Source organism: Ochotona princeps, chromosome 10, assembly GCF_030435755.1.
Source record: "Ochotona princeps isolate mOchPri1 chromosome 10, mOchPri1.hap1, whole genome shotgun sequence".
NCBI lineage: Eukaryota > Metazoa > Chordata > Mammalia > Lagomorpha > Ochotonidae > Ochotona > Ochotona princeps.
In genome coordinates, this window is record NC_080841.1 from 41,989,699 (window position 1) to 42,009,047 (window position 19,349).

The 19,349-nt window shown below is 42.6% G+C and overlaps 1 protein-coding gene across 1 annotated transcript in view; it reads right to left on the reverse strand.

Moving 5' to 3' along the window:
- Positions 1-19,349, reverse strand: part of PCNX2 (pecanex 2) — a 254,759-nt gene that overhangs the window by 15,720 nt on the left and 219,690 nt on the right. Inside the window, exons 26-28 of the mRNA XM_058669358.1 lie at positions 17,183-17,436; positions 8,334-8,567; positions 6,766-6,878 (exon numbers count right to left, since the gene is read on the reverse strand). Of these exons, the coding sequence (XP_058525341.1) occupies positions 6,766-6,878; positions 8,334-8,567; positions 17,183-17,436 (601 nt within the window). The remainder of the gene's footprint in view (positions 1-6,765; positions 6,879-8,333; positions 8,568-17,182; positions 17,437-19,349) is intronic.

Sequence of the window (19,349 nt, forward strand, 5' to 3'; positions counted from 1 at the left end):
TCTTACTCTTTTCAAGAGTCAGTCAATTGGGCCCAGTGTAATAGCCTAGTGTCAAAAGTCCTCGCCATGTACACACTGGGATCCCATATGGGCACCGGTTTATATCCCAGCTGCTCCACTTTCCATCTAGCTCCCTACTTGTGGCCTGGGATGGCAGAGGAGGATGGCCCAAAACCTTGGGATCATGCGTGGGAGACCTGGAAGAAGCTCCTGGTTCCTGATTCGGCTAGCTCAGCTCCAGCCCTTGTGGCCACTTGAGGAGTGAACCAGCAGAGAGAAGATCTTTCTCTTTGTATCGCCTTCTCAGTGAATCTACTTTTCCAATAAAACAAATCAAATAAATAGATAATTTTTAAAAACATCAGTCAGTTTTCTCCTGCAAACAAAATTTGTTGCTGCTGTAAAAGTGGCCTTCATCTCCTGACCTTGTATCTCTATAAATGGAGCACCAACACAGGCCCACCTCCTTGCTTTCCAGTTATCTCCTAACCTTGGGGGTTGGTGAGACCCTCACTTCTCACTAAAACATCCTCTGTTTACATGGCTTCTTCAGTGGCAGACATGGTCCTTTGACTAAATTATGTCTCAAACCTCAAGTTTCAAAACTATTGAGTGTTTGTAATATCCATAATAGCCCATTCCATCTCAGCAACAGATCAATAGTTTTTCCCAAGACATTTTATGTAACTGTACTCTGAGCTCAACTGTGTCCAGCACATCATGTAGGATGACTCTCAACTGACTCATTTCCCATGAAAGTCCATCCATCAAAGCTCTGTCATTTTCATAAACTCAAAACATTTCCCCAACAAGTCATTCAAGGGAAACAGAACTGTGGCTTAGGCAACGCTACTATGTATGACTTGCATTTGAAATAATCTAGGATTACTTTGGAAAGAGCTGTACTGACTGCTTCACTATGCTGTGGATATAGGGCAGTTAATCAAAACTGGCTCTGTCTTAACGGCCAGTTATACTGTGAAATGAGACACAGAAAACTGTGCTCCTTGCCACTTACAAGTCTGTCCCAAACGTCTTTGTTTAGGTGAAATAAAAGAAATTCTCTAATGAGAGCCATTAGGTTATTTATAAGCGTTTTGCGCTAATCAGCTATACCTCAGTCTCTGCTTTGTCTCTGATGTTTTGGTAGTATATTAGGCTGAAAAAATACCAACTATTTAATCCAATTTACTTCTGAGTTTTTGTCTTTAATACACATAACTTTTGGCATCACTATTTTCTGAAGACCTTGGTGTTAAGTGTATCAGAAACCTTTTTATATCTAGAAATTTCTTCTTGAGTTTGTTGTTACACGGTTGTAATTGATGATATTTGGGGTCTCAGTGATTTTACCCTTTTTGAAATCAGATTATTAAATACCACTTGGGGAACTCTGAAAAAAAAAAAGAAATAATCTATTAAACCATAGGTAAGGATAGGTAAGGATAGGTAAGGATACCTTGCCAAATCTTATAAAGCACACCTCAGGCAAAACTTCTCGCTTTAAATTATAGAAGGATAGACTCCTTGCTGGTGCTTACACACACAGATTTTGAGCCAGTTTTACTTTGAATTCGGATCTAATTAGTCTCAACAAAATAGGAGCAAGCTAAATCCATGACAGTACAAAAATAACAAGGTATCACAACCTAGTAGAGCTTATCTCAGAACTACAAGGATATTTCATCATAAAGAAATGTATTACCACAACCCATTACAAGAACAGAGTTAAGGAGAACAATAACAGCATCATAATTCATTCCCCAAGATCAAACAAATTTCAACATACTTTCCTAATAGACATTCAAGCAAGTCAGGAAGAGAAAGAAACCCCCTGAGTTGATAAAATGGTCTATTAGAATTTCAAAACAAGCCTCATTTTCAATGCTAAAACATTAGTTTCATTCTCCTATTACAGCCAGTGGTAGTAAGAATGTAGACGTCCAAAGACACATATATCCTAAACCCTGGAATCCATAAATAAATTGACACGAAAAAAAGGAGTTTGGCAAATATAATAAAACTAAGGACCTTGCACTGGGCAAAGAGATTATCTGGATGTTTTCTTGTAAGTGTAAGGGTCTTTAGAAGGAAGCTGTAGGGGTAGTTTCCAGGCCAGAGATAGGAGGCTGTAGAGCTACTGGCTTGAAGGGGGTGAGAGGACACAACCATGTAGGCAACACTGGGGGCAGGGAGTGGATTCTCCCCTCAGACACTTAGAGAGAGCACAGCTTGGCAGAGGCCATGATCTTAGACTTGTTGAGCCTGTTTGGGCTTCTGACCTCCAAAAAAAGAACGTATTTATATGGCTTTAAATCATGACATTTCTGATAATCTTCTACAACACTAAGAAGCTAATACCAATGCCAACTTGCAACATCATCATACGATGTCTTAGGCAATGTAGTAACAAAAATAATAGCTATAAATACTGGAAAAATTGTTATTATTTTCACATATGTCTTTCAATAAAAAATATACAAAAGAATTTAATTGAAATATTACTACTGTAAATACAGAGCTGAGCAGAAGTGCCTATTAGGAGATCAATATAAAAATAATATATAACTTTCTTGTATACCAGAAGTAGCCAATTAGGAAATTTAACATGAAAAACAGTTCTATTCACATTCACGATAGACCTCTACAATACTCAGAAATAAACTCACTGGAAAATTATGAATCTCCAAAAGAAAAAAAAAAGAGAAAGACAAAATTTTACTGAAGGACATTAAAAAAAATGAATGATCAGCAAGATGCATCACATTATTAAGTGGGACTAATTTTTTCAAATTAATCTGCCCACTCAATATTACCTCCATCACAATTCCAACATCAGTTTTGTGGAATTTCACTTGAGGAGAAAAGGTCTGTGCACAGCAGCCCACAACAACACTATAGACAAGAAAAAATAAACACACAGGGACGTGGCCTCTCAGATGTCAAAACAATGTCTCACTTTAGCAAACCAGACAATAAGAGCTCAGAGCAAGAACAGACAAATGGATCACTTCCACTGAAGCGTAAATCCAGAAAAGCAATAGTAATGTATAAGAAAGTGCCATAGTTACGTGTTGCCTAATGGTGGATCTGTTTGAGAAATGTGTTGTTAGGAAGTTTTTGTCATTGTGCAAGCATCAGAGTATACTTAGACAAACTTAGACTGTTTGGTTCACTCTTCGATGTGGTAAACATGAGATGGGTGAGGCTGTGCTGGCATAACACTGCATATGATTTACAGCAAATGTTTTTTGTGACTAGAAGTAATAAACCTTAAAATAATAATAAAAAGTATAGTATGGCATATACATAAACCAGTAACATTGCCATGTATTGTCACGCATTAAAAGGAATCATCCAGGCCACATGTTGCACTACCCAAAAAGATAGTTCCACTGTTTCTAGGCAGGATGAATTTTCCAGTGTATCATAATCTTTTTTTTTTTTTAAGATTTTATTATTATTGGAAAGCCGTGTATACAGAGAGGAGGAGAGACAGAGAGGAAGATCTTCCATCTGATGTTTCACTCCCCAGGTGAGCTGCAACGGGCTGGTACGCGCCAATCCGATGCTGGGACCAGGAACCTCTTCCAGGTCTCCCACGCGGGTGCAGGGTCCCAAAGCCTTGGGCTGTCCTCGACTGCTTTCCCAGGCCACAAGCAGGGAGCTGGATGGGAAGTGGAGCTGCCGGGATTAGAACCGGCACCCATATGGGCTCCCGGGGCTTTCAAGGTGAGGACTTTAGCCGCTAGGCCACGCGGCCAGGCCCTAGTGTATCATAATCTTATGGACCCCTGTTGTTGCCCGAAACATTGTATGTAGCATATGACTATAAACGACAAAAGTAGTGTTTCAAGCCTGTGGTAATTTTTACTTTCTAAGGATGAGTTACTTGGCAAATGGAGTTGGACTACTGGCTATCCACTTGAGAAAATATGGAAACCCTGCCTGCTGGTTTGAAAAAATCAAGTGAAAAGAAATAAAACAGAAGTATCAGAAGAAAAAAGAGAGGAGTTGGCAGAGTTTTCATATCATTAGAAAGACATAAAGCCCCAAAATCATAAATTTTTTTAAAAAATTTAAAGATGTCAAAAATCAAAGACTAGTATAGTCTGGCAGAAAACATTCTTAAAACATTTTCACAGATTAATATCTTAATCCTTGAATACTTCTTAAACATTAGGAAGTGCTTATTAAAAAATGAGTAGAGCATGTTAAATGGGCACCTCACTGAGAAAATGTAAATGACCCGTAATATGCTTACTATTAAAAACAAAAATTCAAATTCAAATATAAAGAATGTACTCTGTTTCTAGGAGCCTAGAAAAATCCTAAAAGGTTCTAGTAACCAGCAGTGATGAGAGGTATAGGGAAGTATTCTTGGTGACAGTACAAATCACAGTGGCTTTGGGGCGGGGTGGCAATTTGCACCTGTAAAAATTGTGTCTGAAAGGGTTCTTTGGGCTCTGGAAACATGTCTTTCTAAGCACAATCATTTGTGGAAATCTAGCCTAAGAAACACTAGGCACAGATGTTTAGTTCAAGAGAGGCCAGAGCGCTGCCAGTCTCTTGCTTCCACTGAACAGGGCCCCTCCATCTCTCCAGGCCCACACAGCCAAATCAGACCCTCTTGAATTTCTGACCCAAACTATTGGCTTCAGCAGCCTGCAAACATGGAAAACACAGTGCCTGATAGTGCTTTGTTTTGCTGTGGGATCTTTCAAGATCATGAACTAATTTCAGATAACTGAGTCTTACCCTCATTCCTTTTCAGAATTATGGCATCCTTTTGTTTGCAACAGAGAGGGCTGACAGGGAATCTGATTAACTATTTGAAACAAAGAGATCAAAATAATGTTTAAAAAAGCAGCTGGTAAGCATGGTGCTTGATTTGGGGGGTGAGGGTAGAGGAGGAGGAGGAAGGGAATCAAGCTGACTTCCAAAGAAAGATTCATAAAACTGAAGAAGTGTTTGAAAATGTATCTTACATAGAAATCAAATAATTTTGCAGCAACTTATTTTTAGCTTGTAAGGAAAATCTGAAATTTATGAAACACTTCAAATTGATCAGGGACCTTGCTGTAGTATTTCAGCCATCTTCCCAAGGGCTCGGACTATGTCAACACTCATCTTGTGATTCAAGTGCAACATCATTTCTATAGTTCACTAAAAGTCACCTTATGCTGTTTTGCATAGCCCATGAATGAATCTTATGCTAGACTCCCAACAATCACCACATTTAGTTTCAGATGGACACAGAGGGACCAGCCTTCAGGGTGAAGCTGGGTCAGGCTGGGTCAAGGCCAGGGATGGAGGTGAATCAGCTCCTCCCTTGGGCATATGCTAGCCAACAAGGACTAACACGGTACGTTCTGCATCAGGCATCCCCTGTGAAGACATCCATGCAGTTCTGAGAGGGATCTGAAAGAACAGCTGATGTCTGAAAGACTCACCACCTTTGCATCTTGTTTTCCCACCCTGGTGCCCAAGGTTACTGCCACAAGAGAGAAACAGAAATTGCTGCCAGCCACAACTCTTCATCACTCATCAACTCATAACTCACAACTATTGATACCTCCTGGCACCTCATCACCAGTAATGTCTTCGGTCATCTCCTTCAGGAAGGGCATCTGGAAACACAGTGGGTGAAATATATTTCCTTGAGCTTGCTTACCTAATGGCCCAGGGCTATGAGAGGGAGCAATAGGTAGATTTTGTCCTTTACAAGCTTATAATCTGAAGAAGACTTACTTAAGTCAAGGACCAAAGAAACTACTTTTGCAGCAACACCATGCAGAAATATTGAAGAAAATCTGAGCAGAAGAGAAGCAAAGCAGGGTGAAGTTTGATAAAGGTGCCCTCTCTTTTTCAGACTACTTTGTTGTAGGGTATGGTTCTTAACCTCGGCTATGCATAGTAATCACATTGTGAGTTTGAAAAGGTCATAGGGTGTGAGCCCATCCACAGATGCTCTGATAGAACTGGTCTGGACTGGCCAGCCAGGCATCAAGATACATAAAAGTACCCAGGAGGCTTAAATGGGCATCTAGGGAGGGGAACCATCCATGGAGGTGGTTTGAAAATGATGGATGAAGTTAATCAAAGAGGTTGGGCTGCTGTGCCAGGAGCTGGCTCAGGTGCAGTGTGGCAGCAGGGGGCATGTGTAGTGTCTCATTGGTAAAGGTCATTCCCTGAGTGACGGAGGATGACAAAGAACCAGGGGAGGGCTTACATTTTTTTCTGTTCTTGTTCTTTAGGAAGAGATCCCTGGGCTATTTAAGTACAGAAGGGAATGATCCAGTAGAAAAAATACAAAAAATAGAAGAGGCAGGCGATTAGTCAAAGCCCCACAGAGATAGGGCATTGGAAAGCCTGGATTACACGTAAGTGTGTTCTTTTGTGAAGGAAAAGGGAACTAACACTTATGGGGCATGAGCTTTTCTAGGTACAACGATAGCACTTCATACGCATGATGTCACTGACTCTTCCAAAAAAAATTCGCAAGGACTCTTATAGGATCAAGTCCCCTATTCCCAGAATCCCTGGGTCCTGATTGTTGAGTAGTAGTATTTCCATCTAACATTCAAAAAATTCACAGAGATTAAAAAAAAATAATAACCAGTCTCCTTGCAGTCCCAACATGATTTATCATGGAAAGAACTATTTAAAAGGAGTGGAAGCTGAAGATGACTGACATAATCTGTCAAAAGTGCAAATGTGGATGCTCAGAAGCATCCCGGTATTTCACCTGTCGTCCCCAGGTACCTGAGGGCCATGTTGTGAGCAGCAGTTCCCAGAGCTCTCCTCCCCAGGATGCACAGTGCGAAAGACAGGGTCACCAGAGGAGAGTCCTCATCACTGTCCACGGTCTTTGCGGGCTGAAAGAGTAAGGACATTAACTCAGCTCTTAGAGAGGTTCCACAGGGACCAACACAGACGCCTACACATAGATGTAGGCCTGTTTAGTCAGCTACTGTGGCCATTGAGTTCCTTTTCACTAGACCTCAGGGATGGGGAGCTATAAATCTCCACTCCTGAGATGGTTTCTGTTACAGTTAGACATGGGAGAAAGCTATTTCCAACTTGGATCTACTTTCTCCAGCCACAGTCCATTGACTCGACTTTCTAATTCCCTCCATTTGCTTCTCTCTCCTTTGTCTGCATCCCCGCCTCCTCTCTCTTCTAGCTATACTCTCAGTGTTCTCACCTTCATTTCTAAGACATGGGATTCACTTCAGGAAGAGATCCCAGTCAACAAGCTATTACAGCCCAAGAAAGTAACAACAACAGCAACAACTTAGAGCAGCTGACTGACCAATGGAATTCGCTTGTGTCATGATACAGCATGTTCAGTAAATCTGCCTGATATTAGCATAGAGACAAGGACTCCAAATACTTCATAAAAAAATGTAACTAAAAGATGTTTGTATTTAAGGCAAAATTTTTCAAATCCACATATAGTTTTGAAATAAAAATCACTTGCCAAGAACATTTTTTAAGATCCCTCATATTCATGCTGTGGCAAACTCAAGAATAAACTGTAAGCAAAGATATTTCCAGTGATTGCAAAGCCATTATTGATGCTTAAACATACACTATGAACAGAATAAGCAGAGGTTGGAAACATCCAGCTCATGGGACATATAGGACTGTGAAATAATTCGGTTTGAGCCTGCCAAGGCAACTGTAGTTAGGGTTCAAAATTCAATTATCTATTGTAGACCAATTTTTAGGTTGAGAATAGTGTTTGGTCCACACATGATAGTCCTTGCCAGAAAAAAAGTTCCCCACCCCGGGAAGGGCACACATCCCACAAGACTCCTTCATGAGAGACATGTTATATTAAATCTTAAGGGCTAATTATTTATCCTGCATCTTATTATAGTCTGCTATCAAGTATTAATAAGAAATGGACTGTATGGTGTTCCTTGCTTTTGATTTTTTATTTTATTTTTTTAGAGATTTTTTTTTTATTGGACAGTCAGATATACAGAGAGGAGAAGAGACAGAGAGGAAGATATTCCGCCTGCTGATTCACGCCCCAAGCGGCCGCAATGACCAGAGCAGAGCCAATCTGAAGCCAGGAGCCAGGAGCCTCTTCTGAATTTCCCATGCAGATGCAGGGTCCCAAGGCTTTGGGCCATCTTTGATTGCTTTCCCAGGCCACATGCAGGGAGCTAGATGAGAAGCTGGGCCGCAGGATTAGAACCAGCACCCATATGGGATCCTGGCATACGCGAGGCCAGGATTTAGGCCACAGGCTACTGCGCCAAGCCCGTTCCTTGCTTTTTAAACATATATCTCACACACCTGTCTCCACCTCCCTTACCTACCTCCTGTCTTTTCCGTGCACAGTATTGAATCCATTCTAGATACATGTTGCAGAAGCTAGCTCGTGTTATCCCCTGGAGGCAAGGGACATAGTCATCATCAATGTTAATGTTGAACATTGCAAGGTCACGCTCAATGTAATGCCACTTAGCATAAGGCTGCAGGGTTTTCAGAAGTGATTCATTTTTGATCCAGGATAGGAGTTTTGGGGATGTGACCATATAGTATATTATACTCTGCAGGGAGAGAGAGAGAGAAAGCAAGAGTTAGAAACCAATTATTATTATTCATTACTATTATTTCTATCTCAAATCAATCCCAGTAGTAGACAGCATCTCCATGTGTGGTACCATTTGTACTTCTTGCTAGGTATAATACATTAAACCAAGCCAACTGAGGTACTCTAAGATGTCCTCCCATAGGAGTCACTGCAAGGAAGAAGAAAGTGAGACAGACATGATGCCAACAGAGGGTCAGCGCAGAAGCTCCTTGATGGGAAAAGTAGAGCAGGCAATCCTCTTCTTCCTGTGAGGGGCACAGGGCAGGCCTCAATGGAGGCCGGCTACACTGTGCCAGCTGACAGAAACAGGCCAGAGCCCCTCCCAGGCTCCAGCTGAGAGAGACGGCAGAGAGCCTCACCAGGGCTCCCGTGGAGGGGCATTTAGTGATCCAAAACAACTCACTGCTGGGGGAAGTGGTGGTGATGTGAAATTGATCCTGAATGCCCACAATTGAACCTCTGTGATGTACCCCAAAATAACTCACACTTTCTCCCTCACTGGATGCTGTACTTCAGAGACCCAGTTAGGGAAAACTTCTCCTCCTCCTCCTCAGAACTTATTACTCTGAGCCACAGCTTTATTGAAAGCCATCTTGTACTTTTTGTTGAAGTAAGTCCAACTTCAAATAGGCAAGTACCTGGCCTTGAGAAGTAAAAATATAATGGAGAAAATTAACAGCCAACTCTGGTAAGGGCAGGTCAGCAGCAGCTTAGAGTCTGCGGCTCAGGAGCCCCAGGCATTAGGCCCAGCATTTTCATCCTAACAGAAATGTGGCGGTGGTGATCAGGGCTGTGAGGCTGATAGCAACCCCTGTGGTGTACGTGCTCATGCATCTCATCTTGAAATCATGAGGGACAAGGGAAGCAGTGCTTCATGCACCTGCACCGAGGCAGGGATGAGTGTGCCCGGCAGAAACAAACACTTAACTGGTAGCCTTGTCTGTGTCTACAAATACCTCCCACACAATATAATGAATATTGGAGGGATGGAACAAAGGTTTCCAGAACTCATGCCTGCAGTGTGAGTGAGCACAGAAGCCCTTTTTGTGAAAGTTTCCCACCTCACTCTCCTGCCCACCCCGGCCCTTGGCTGGGGAATAAAATTCAGAGTTTAAGGTCTTGGGTTGCAGAGGTATGTGGTTTTAAGTTCTTTTGGGAATTCGAGCAGATGAGTGGACAGCCTGGTGCCATCTCTGATTTTAGAGAAACAGTTGCAAACACCTGACATGGCCTCTCTCTATTGCTGGGATTTAGTGACAGCTGGATTTGGAAGAAATTAATATGTGGTTCCTGGTTTATGGTCTTTGCTCCTTGGGTGTATTTTCTATGGGCTTCATGGTCTACCTGGTCCCCAAAAAAGGCAAGACAGAAAATGGAAATCTGATGAAAGCCACTAGAAATCAGCAGTAACCCCTGCAGGGGAACCATGCTAGCCTAAAGAGATTCCTGCAGTGCAGGGAAGAAAAAAAGGACCAAGGGGATATGGAGAAGTGGAAAAGAACAGCTGAAAGCAGGAGGTGGGAAAGACAAATGCACACATGATGTCCAGTTGGCATTGTCATTACGATGCTAAAATGAGATGATGTGTGTGAATAATTTAGCATGTAGCAGATACGCAAGAAGTTGAAGGAACAGTAAAGTCGTTGGCATCATTGACTTACCTATGCAGCCAGTAGGATGTGTGTGAGGCTCAGGGGAGACAGGCAGTGGCAGTGGCAGCAGCAGCAGGCCAGCAGAGGCTGAAGCAGAGGGTAGAGGGAACAGGGATGGCATTGGGGACAGGAGACAGCTGCAGCTGTGTTGGTTACAGAGCAACATCGGACATTTCAAAATAGACATTCTGATTCTGGGAAGGGATTCTCTTGTCTATTTGCTGGCCGGATCATCAGATGCTTCTGTGAGGCAGGCAGTTTAAGAAGTCAGCCCAAAGTCAAGAGCCAAAGAGAATGTGGTGATCGCCTCGGAGCCAGGGGTTTGTTTTCAGTGGTCTCTGTTACCCATGATCAACCACAAGATGAATAGTAAGCGGAAAACGCCAGAAACAGTCTGAAAATTTTAAATTGCAACCCATTCTGATGAATGCAATTAGACTGTGCACCATTTTGCTTTGTGCTGCCCAAGGAGAACAACCCTGTATCCACTGCCTGCCTGTGTCCTACTCAAAGGTATGAACATGCTGTATCCACCGTCAATCTGTTAGTCATTTAGTAGCTATCTGGTTTATCAGATAGATTATCTCAGTATCGAGGTGCTTGCACTCAGCTAATCCTTATTTTAGTTAATACTGGCCTCCACAGAGAAAGAGTAGTGATGCTGGCAATTCAGATATGCCAAAGAGAGATCCTAACATATTCCCTGCAAGTGAAAAAGCGACAATTTACTCTTTAAGGAAAGTAAAAATATTACATGATAACATTGCTAACATCTACAGCATAGCATTATGTGTGTGAGAGAGACCATAGGCACATAACTTTCATATAGTCATCGCTATTGTTATTCTACATGTAAAAGTTACTTATTTATCTGAAGGAGGTAGAAAGAAGAGAGAATGCTGCTAACCATTGGTTCATTCTCTGAATGCCCATGATGGCCAGGATTGGGCCAGGACAAAGCTGGGATTACTCACTCCAGGCGTCTCCATGTAGGTGGCAGAGACCCAACTACTTGAGCCATCATTGCTGCCTCCAGAATCAGCCTAAGCAGGAAGCTGAATCAGGAATCAAAGCTAGAAATTAAACCCAGGCTCTCCAATGTAAGATGTGGGCGTGTCTCAACCAGCAGGTGAAATACTTGCCCCCTAATGGTTCTCTTTTAATATTACTCTAATTTAGTTTTACTGTGCTAAGTTACAAATCAAATTTTATTATAGGTATGCATGCACAGAAAAAAAAAACAGCATATGGAGAGACTGGCACCATTCAGTTTCAGGCATCCACTGGAAGTCTTGGAATATAAACCCTGGGGATAAAGAGACAGGGTTGGGGGTGGGAGGAGGTACTGCAATGACACCCAAGATCCGTGCTCCTGGCCATAGGCAATGTTTCTTATCTGAGCAGGACAGTGGAAAAACAAATCTGCTCATTCTAAACATCTGGCTCCAGCAAACATCTGGTCTAGTTTTCTTTAGTATATCCCAATCATGTACTAGATAGGAAAAACAAACAAAAGTTGAAAGAAAAGTTTAGCTTTTCATTCATTTCTAGGGAGGAATTAGAAACAACCCCACAATCCATGAAGTCCGAATAAAGAGAACTTGGAATTCCAAAGGCGGAAACTTCTTCCTCTTGCAGGCCTGGCAAATCTTGCTATGTTGACTTCAGCACACAAATCCCAACACAGTGCTAGAAGAACATAGTACCCACACCCTTAGCTGCAAGCCAGTCCCCACCTCTACTGTATCTGGCCAGCATTTCTGTCCTGGAGACAGTCAGTGAGCTGTCAGGATAACATGGATCCAGAACTAAGCACAGTGGAGAAGTTGAGATGGAGAAAACAGACTGACTTTGCAAACCTGATCTACGCTGCGAGCTGAATTAATTCATACTATCAAGCTCCTCCAGCAGGCATTCTCCTGGCTGCTCATTTTAATTGCAGATCAGCACATTCTATCTGACAACTTATTCTGGAAAGGGGGCCCTGGCAGGCAGGCCCACGTGTGGGGTTTTCTCACTCCTCACTCTGCCAGGCAGGTGATGAGTGCATCTGATTTCATAGGATTTAACCCAGAAACACTGGCAGTGGGAGAACCAGGCCCCCACGTGAAGACCGGCTCCTTGATGGTCAGAAAGATCTTCCACATCCATAAATTAAGAGAGAGAGAGGAGACTCCAGGGGAAAACTCTGGTAATCAGGAAGGAAATGATTTCCAATATATTCAGAAGGTGGGGGAATTGACTCAGTTTGCTAGAAGGTTGGGGGAAAAATCCTTTTGTGCACAGGAATGATCTCAAATTTTCCTTTCTGTTTAATTTTCCCATGTAATTACAAATAATAACAAGAATGAAGCTGAAAACTTGAGGTAATTCATAGCTACAAAGGTCTTTCTTTGTTCGCCAAGCAATGGAGGTCAAAGAAGAAATAATTCATCTATTCCTCACCCTGAAATGTCAACTCTGTTCTACCAGCTAGTTAATCCTCCCAAAATTGCCCCTAACCAGCAGCACCAGGGGCACAAGTGCAAGCTCTGAGCCATTCCTCACTGCAGAGCAGCACACTGTGCCAAGAGGCCACCTCTTGCAGAACAGATGTGCCAGTGTAAATTACCTAGGGAGGCTCTGGGAGGGACCAACTGCCCCCACATCTCAGCCCCTCCTGAACAGTGATCTAGAAGCAAGAAAATTCTGGTTTCTATTGAACACAGCTATGTATGTAGCTGTTCCCAATTCGAATGTTTTTTTAAGTCACTTAGCACAAGAAAATATAGAAGAGCCCAGGATCTCAGCCCAGGCCCACAGAACCAGAACTTCTGGATAGGACACATGAATCTGCAATTCTTTATTTAAGGAGTCTCAGTGCACAGGTTGGGCAGGCTTGTGGAAGAAGTCACCGCGTGCCTCTCATACTACTCATGTAGCACAGCCAGCCCTCACCCTCCTTTCTCGGGAAATACAATTAATTCGTGGTTTGACCACAAACCACAATATCACCTGGCAGGTTTTGGCCTTCCTTGGCTCTCCCTCCTCCATTCGTCCATTATCCTAGCTTTATGCATCAGATCACAAATTATCATCCCAGAAAACTTAAGAGGACATGGAGGGGCATGTTTCCAAGAGTTAGGAAAGGAGGAAATGAATGTCAACTGTAAGTCTACAGGAGGGAGGTGTCAGAAACCAGGTTCAAGGACTGGTGTAGTGGTGTAGTGGAGAAAACCACTGCCCAAGCTGACATCTCATATGGGCACTGGTTTGTGGCCCAGCCACTCCTGTGAATGACCTGGGAAAGCACAGCAGATGACCCAAGTGCTAGGGCCCCTGCCATCCACAGGGTGAATGGCTTTGGTAGAGCCCAGCCCTAGCTACTGTGGCCACCTAGGGAGTAAACAAGCAGAGGCGTGTGTGTGTGTGTGTGCGTGTGTGTGTACACTTGTTTTTCTCTGAAACTGCCTTTGAAATAAATAAATAAATCTTTAAAAAGAAAAAGAAAAAATCAGGTCCAGGTCTGGAGTCTCTGGTCTCTAGCAAAGCAAGATTGCGTTAGGGCAAACCCAGACAGGGAACCTAATACTCCACCTCATTCTCCTCCCCTTTCACGGTGAGATGCTGGCCACCTGATGGGGGTCAAGTCTGTCTAACAGATGGCCCCTGAAAAGGCTGTTTCTAGACAACTCCAGAGTCAGAGGTCTGATGTGGTGTTGATCCTTATTCTCACCACCACACCCGGAGCAGGCTGTTCAGATCCCTGCCTAGATTTGGATCTCTTCTACCCAAGAGTCAGAATCCCCATGGCTGGGAGGCTTTGCTCATTTTGTCCACAACATGCGCTGGATATCCCATATGCAAGCCATACCACGAGCCTTGGGGTCTTAAAAAGGAATCAGGTGCAGCTCACATGAAGCAGGTAAGGTTTGCCAAGGAAGGGGAAGTAAACATCAGGCATGGTTAAGCAGCTGGGGGAGGGACTGCAGTGTGAGTTGAGGTTGGAAGGGAAGCTGTGGAAATGTGGGAGTGAGAGTACAGAAGGAGCAGCAGTGTGCCAGGCCGTGGGAAGCAGGGAGCACAGTGTGTATCTACACATGCATGCCAAGTGGTGAGGGGATTAGGGGCAATAGAAAAAAGCACGAAACAACCTTGGAGTCTCTGGGGGGCACAAGAACAAGTCTAGACTGATTCTTTTTTCCCCCCTGCTTTAGGACAACCTTTATTAAGTACATAGGATAGATCTACTTCATTTACAACCCAGTGCAAATTTACAACAAGTGGTTCCTAGTCCTGAAGGACTTGCTAGTGTCTAACTAGCAGGCACAACCAAACAAAGCCAAGATGTAGCAATTAAAGGAGTCAGAGAAAAAGACTGTGGATCATTGGGTCTGAATTTCCGCTGAGGGTCCCTCAGCTACTTTGCTCATGTGACATGTGAGAAGCCACATCCTGAGGTCTGAGTTGGGCTGGGCCTGCAGGTTTCTTCGCGCTCTTTGTACTGAAAGGTGTTTAGATTTGGGATCAGGATTGGGATGGGTGATCGCTCCCTCTACATTCTGTTCAACCTGGCTGCCACTGGGCCCTTCTATCTTGCACACCTCTGCCTGTGAGGCCTTACTCTTTCACTTGCTTTGGCCTCAGAGCACTTGGACTTTTCATCCCTTTAAGCTGGAGTTTGCACCCTAGAAGCTGAAAGGGCAATTGTATTTAAACTGCTGGAGAAATGAGTCAATCACAAAAGAATAAATACCATATATTCTCTCTCATATAAGGAAGCCAACATGGAAAGGGTAACTCCAATAGTCCAATCTATACTGTTTTTTTGAGCATCTGTTGGCTGTTTTGGCTGTGTCTCAGATGTTTTGACGTTTTTATGTCAGTTTGTTTGCTTCCAAATAATTTCTTTTCTCTAGTGGAGTTCATCAAGTGCCCATGGAGTATGCGATGGCAACATAGTTCCTAAGAGACTTCTGTGTTTCCTTTTAGTTCAGCATGTGCTGCCTACTCAGTGGCACATTACTTAATCAAGGTGTTACAATTTGTTGTTGACGTTGTTGCTGTTGTTATTCATGCTGTGATTGATGTGGCTGTTATGAAACGATGTCAATCCAAAAAATAGTTAAAAAAATGTTCTAGATATGAGAAAAAATGTCTTTGGTATTTTGAGATTGTAATAAGCTTGTAAACTGCTTTAAGTACGATGGGTATTTTGATATTAATGCTTTCAATATATAGGAATTTGATTTTAACAGATAATTTTGTACTATGAATGTTTACTGTTAGTACCAGGTGTGAAATATGGCTTTTTGTTATTGTTATACTTTTGTTTTCAAAAGATTAATTTTTCTGGCTGAAAGTCTTAATTATTTTAGAGGTAATCTGTGACTACTTTGCCATGTGTGTATTTTTCTTTTCTTCCTGCGTGTTCCATGAGGAAGATATTCTGACTTTGTAGATGATACATGCTTATGCTTTATTGTACAAGAAGTCTTATGTTTTTAAAGCAAATAAAGGTGTTTAAAAAAAAAAACTGCTGGAGCCTGACCTGATGGAAGCTGGATCCCTGAGCACTTTATCCCTTCTAGCTTTCCTCTGTGTGTGAGACAAACGAACTTTCTCACATGTGTGTGCCACTGTTAGTTCAGGACCCACCAAGTCTCACTACAGTTAGCCCAGTGAATTTGCCTACAGTTAATGTGTTGCCTGAAAAACTTCTTACAGTCTCATTCGCAGTGGCCTGGAAAACACATCATGGAATTGTGAGTTTAGCAATTCACGATTCCCTGATTTGCTCCCCAAATCTTCTCCAACGTGGCATAGGTTGGACAAAATATTTACAGTTTTTGTGAAATCTGGATATCAAGGTCTGTCTCTTTGTAGCCTCTCAAAAGTCATGAGTATAGATGGCTATGTTTTTCATGTTCTCCCACTGCAAGGTGCATCCCAAACATCCCCTGTTGTGATTACTTCTGGGAATGGTAACTGAGAGTCACTTAGGACTCTTCACCATCTACTTCCAGTAAAATCTTTGCAGCTATTGCAGACACTGGAGATCTGCACAATAGCTTTTCTCAACTTTGAAATAGCTGGCAGACACTTCCGGAGCCCATACTACCTTTTAATCTGCATTTCCCCATCTTAGCTTGCTGGCAGGAGGTCTAGGGGTCCTTAGCTGGATAGACCTCTTTTGCTGCAGCACCATTAGAGTGTGGAACCCTTCTGTGGGCTATCCAGGGTTTCTATCATGCAAAGGCCTCACCAGAATAGGATCTATTGCAGACTTCCTCAGCCACACTGCCTTCCATTTTGGAAAACACTGAATCTCTGTTAGCACACTGCTCACCTTTGTTTAAGTACCACACTTGTTCTTCAGGAGACTGGGGTCAAACTGTCACATCTTTTTCAACGGTTACAGAGGTTGGGCAGATACTGGCAATGAGAAGCTGAGAAACTCTGTTATCAGTCTCCAGATGCAGGAGGAGCAAAGGCTGAAGCAGCTAATCCTAACTTGATGGTTGAGCTCTATCTTTGAGTTTTTATCATGAACTTTAAAAACAAAACTACTTCTAAAACAGCGCATCCAATTGGACACAACTCAAAAGCTGAGGCATGTTGCTGTTCTAGGTTGTTTATGTTGGTCATCACATCACTACCATCACAAGCAAATCCTGCTCTGGTAGAAGTGGAAAAAAAAAACCAGATCTAGATAAAAAAAAAAATGGATTGCTTTGTTAGTGACTATGGTTAGAAAAAAATTCAGGGAACAGATCATGGGCTGTACCAAAACCATGTAGGAACTGCTGTGAAAACTGGATCTGAATTCATAAGCAGAGGTGAAGTGTCAGTATCTAGCCTTCTACAATATGCCTTGGGAGCTTCTTGAGGCTGCCTAGTAGCCACCAGACAAGCGTTTGGAAAGCAGAAAGATAGATACCTTGACATAGTACCGGATGAGGATCCTTCGGAGGTCAAACACCTGCAGCATGGTGGCTGCGTTGTTGTCTATGATGCTGTAGCCTTCCAGGATGTACTGGGTTCGCATGATTTCCCAGGTGAGCCAGCGGAGGTGAAATGCTGCGTTGCAGGACAGCAGGTGGGGCAGGCGACCTGGCTTACAGCAGCAGCAGCCTCTGTCATCCTCATCGCCTTCCATGATGGCTTCCACCTCCCTCTGCTGGCAGTAGGTGCCTGGCCAGAAACAAACAAGATGGACATTAGACAAGAAGTAAACATGAAAGCAGCTACTTAGAGTGAATTGTTCCAGGCTTTCAGGATGCTGAAGACTTAAATGTAGGAATCAGTGTATTCCTGAGATAGGCCACAGTATTCATAATCAGTAATTCACTCAGTGTCCTCCAGTTCTCACCTCTCTCCTGTTTGTTTTGAATTAAAGAAAGCAATGGACAGTAATAGTTAAAATTCAGGATGTCTATGGCCTTGACCTATATAAATGAGCAGATGGGAGGCTAAGAAAAGTGGCAGATGGACTTGTTTGGGATTAGTCAGGTGCATACTAAAGTACTTCCAGGAAAAGAGCCCTGCAGGAGGTGCCACTGCCAAGCTGCAAAGGTATACTACCTAGCCCTACTTCATGGACATCAGCATGCGATGTGTGCAGGGTACATTTTCACAGTCAGCAACCTTGGAACACTTCGTGTGACTGGAAGGAAAGAACAGCAATGTCTATGGCATGAGGTCACTGGCACAGCTTGAATGCAGAGCTGAGATCTAAAATTATCTTCAGTGAGGACTATGGACAGAATCTCTAAGACACTGAAAGTTAGCAGGAATAAAAATAATAACTTGCAAAGAGAGGAAAGACACCAAGCCACATAATTTATGAATAAATTTATTTATTCATATTTATTATTTGTATTTTATTCGTTTATCTTCTCCAGTCTAGCTAAAGATTTTTTGATTTTATTGATCTTTCCAGAGAACCAACATTTAGTTTCATTGAGTTTTCTCTCTATTATGTCTTAGTTAAATACTCCATGGATCTTTCTCTTATTCCTTTTTTTTTTTTTCCTGTAAACTTGATTTCTCTTTTTCTAGTTTCTTATGGTAATAACTTAGGTGATGGGCTGTCATTTTTTTTTAATTTTTTTGGAAAGGAGGAGGGGGCCTCGAGAGAAATATTTAAAGTTTCTTTTACAAGATTCATTTATTTTTATTGGTAGATTCACAGAGAGAAGGAAACATAGGGGTAAAGATTCCGTCACTCCCCAAGTGGCCACAACAGCCAGACCTGAGCCAGTCTGAAGCCAGGAGCTTCTTCCAGGTCTATCATGTGGGTGCAGGGTCCCAAGGCTTTGGGCCGTCCTCGACTGTTTTCCCAGGCCACAAGCAGGGAGCTGGATGGGAAGTAGAGAAGCCAGGACATGAACTGGCATCCATATGGCTTGCGCAAGGTGAGGATTTAGCCACTCTGCCATCACACTAGGCTCAATATTTAAAGTTTCGCTGAAGGCACAGGATTCTGGTGCAGCTGCCTCTTTCTTTTCACTTCCTTCCTCCTTCTCCCTCTGTTTTTCTTCCTCCTCTTCCTTTTCTTCTCTTTAGCTCCTCTTGCCTCTCCTAAATTTTAATAATATAAAAGCCATTCAGAGCTAATGAGCCACAGTTTACCAAACCCTGTTTAGATCATGGATTTTAAGCCTTTCATCTTTGTTACACTTTTACAGGTATAAAGTTTCTTGATGCATTTTTTAGTTGCATCCCAAGCATTTCCTATAGGCTTTTTAAAAATTTGCTTGTTTGTTTTTATTCAATTCCTTTATTTCATAATTAACCTAACTACTTTTTAAAAATTGTTTTAAAGGTAGAGAGAGAGAGAAAGACAGAGAGAAGAGAGATAGACCTTTTAACTGATAGTTCACTCCACAAATGGTTGCAATGGCCAGGGCTGGACCAAGCTGAAATCAGTACCTGAAACTCCACTCACATTCACCACATGGGTGGCAAGCATGCCATGGGTACTTGGACTATTATTTGTGCTTTTCCAGGCACATTTAGCAAGGAGCTAGGCTAGAAGAGCAGCCAGGACTCAAATAGGCAATCAAAATATGGAATACTTCTGGCCATGGTTTTAACTTATTCTG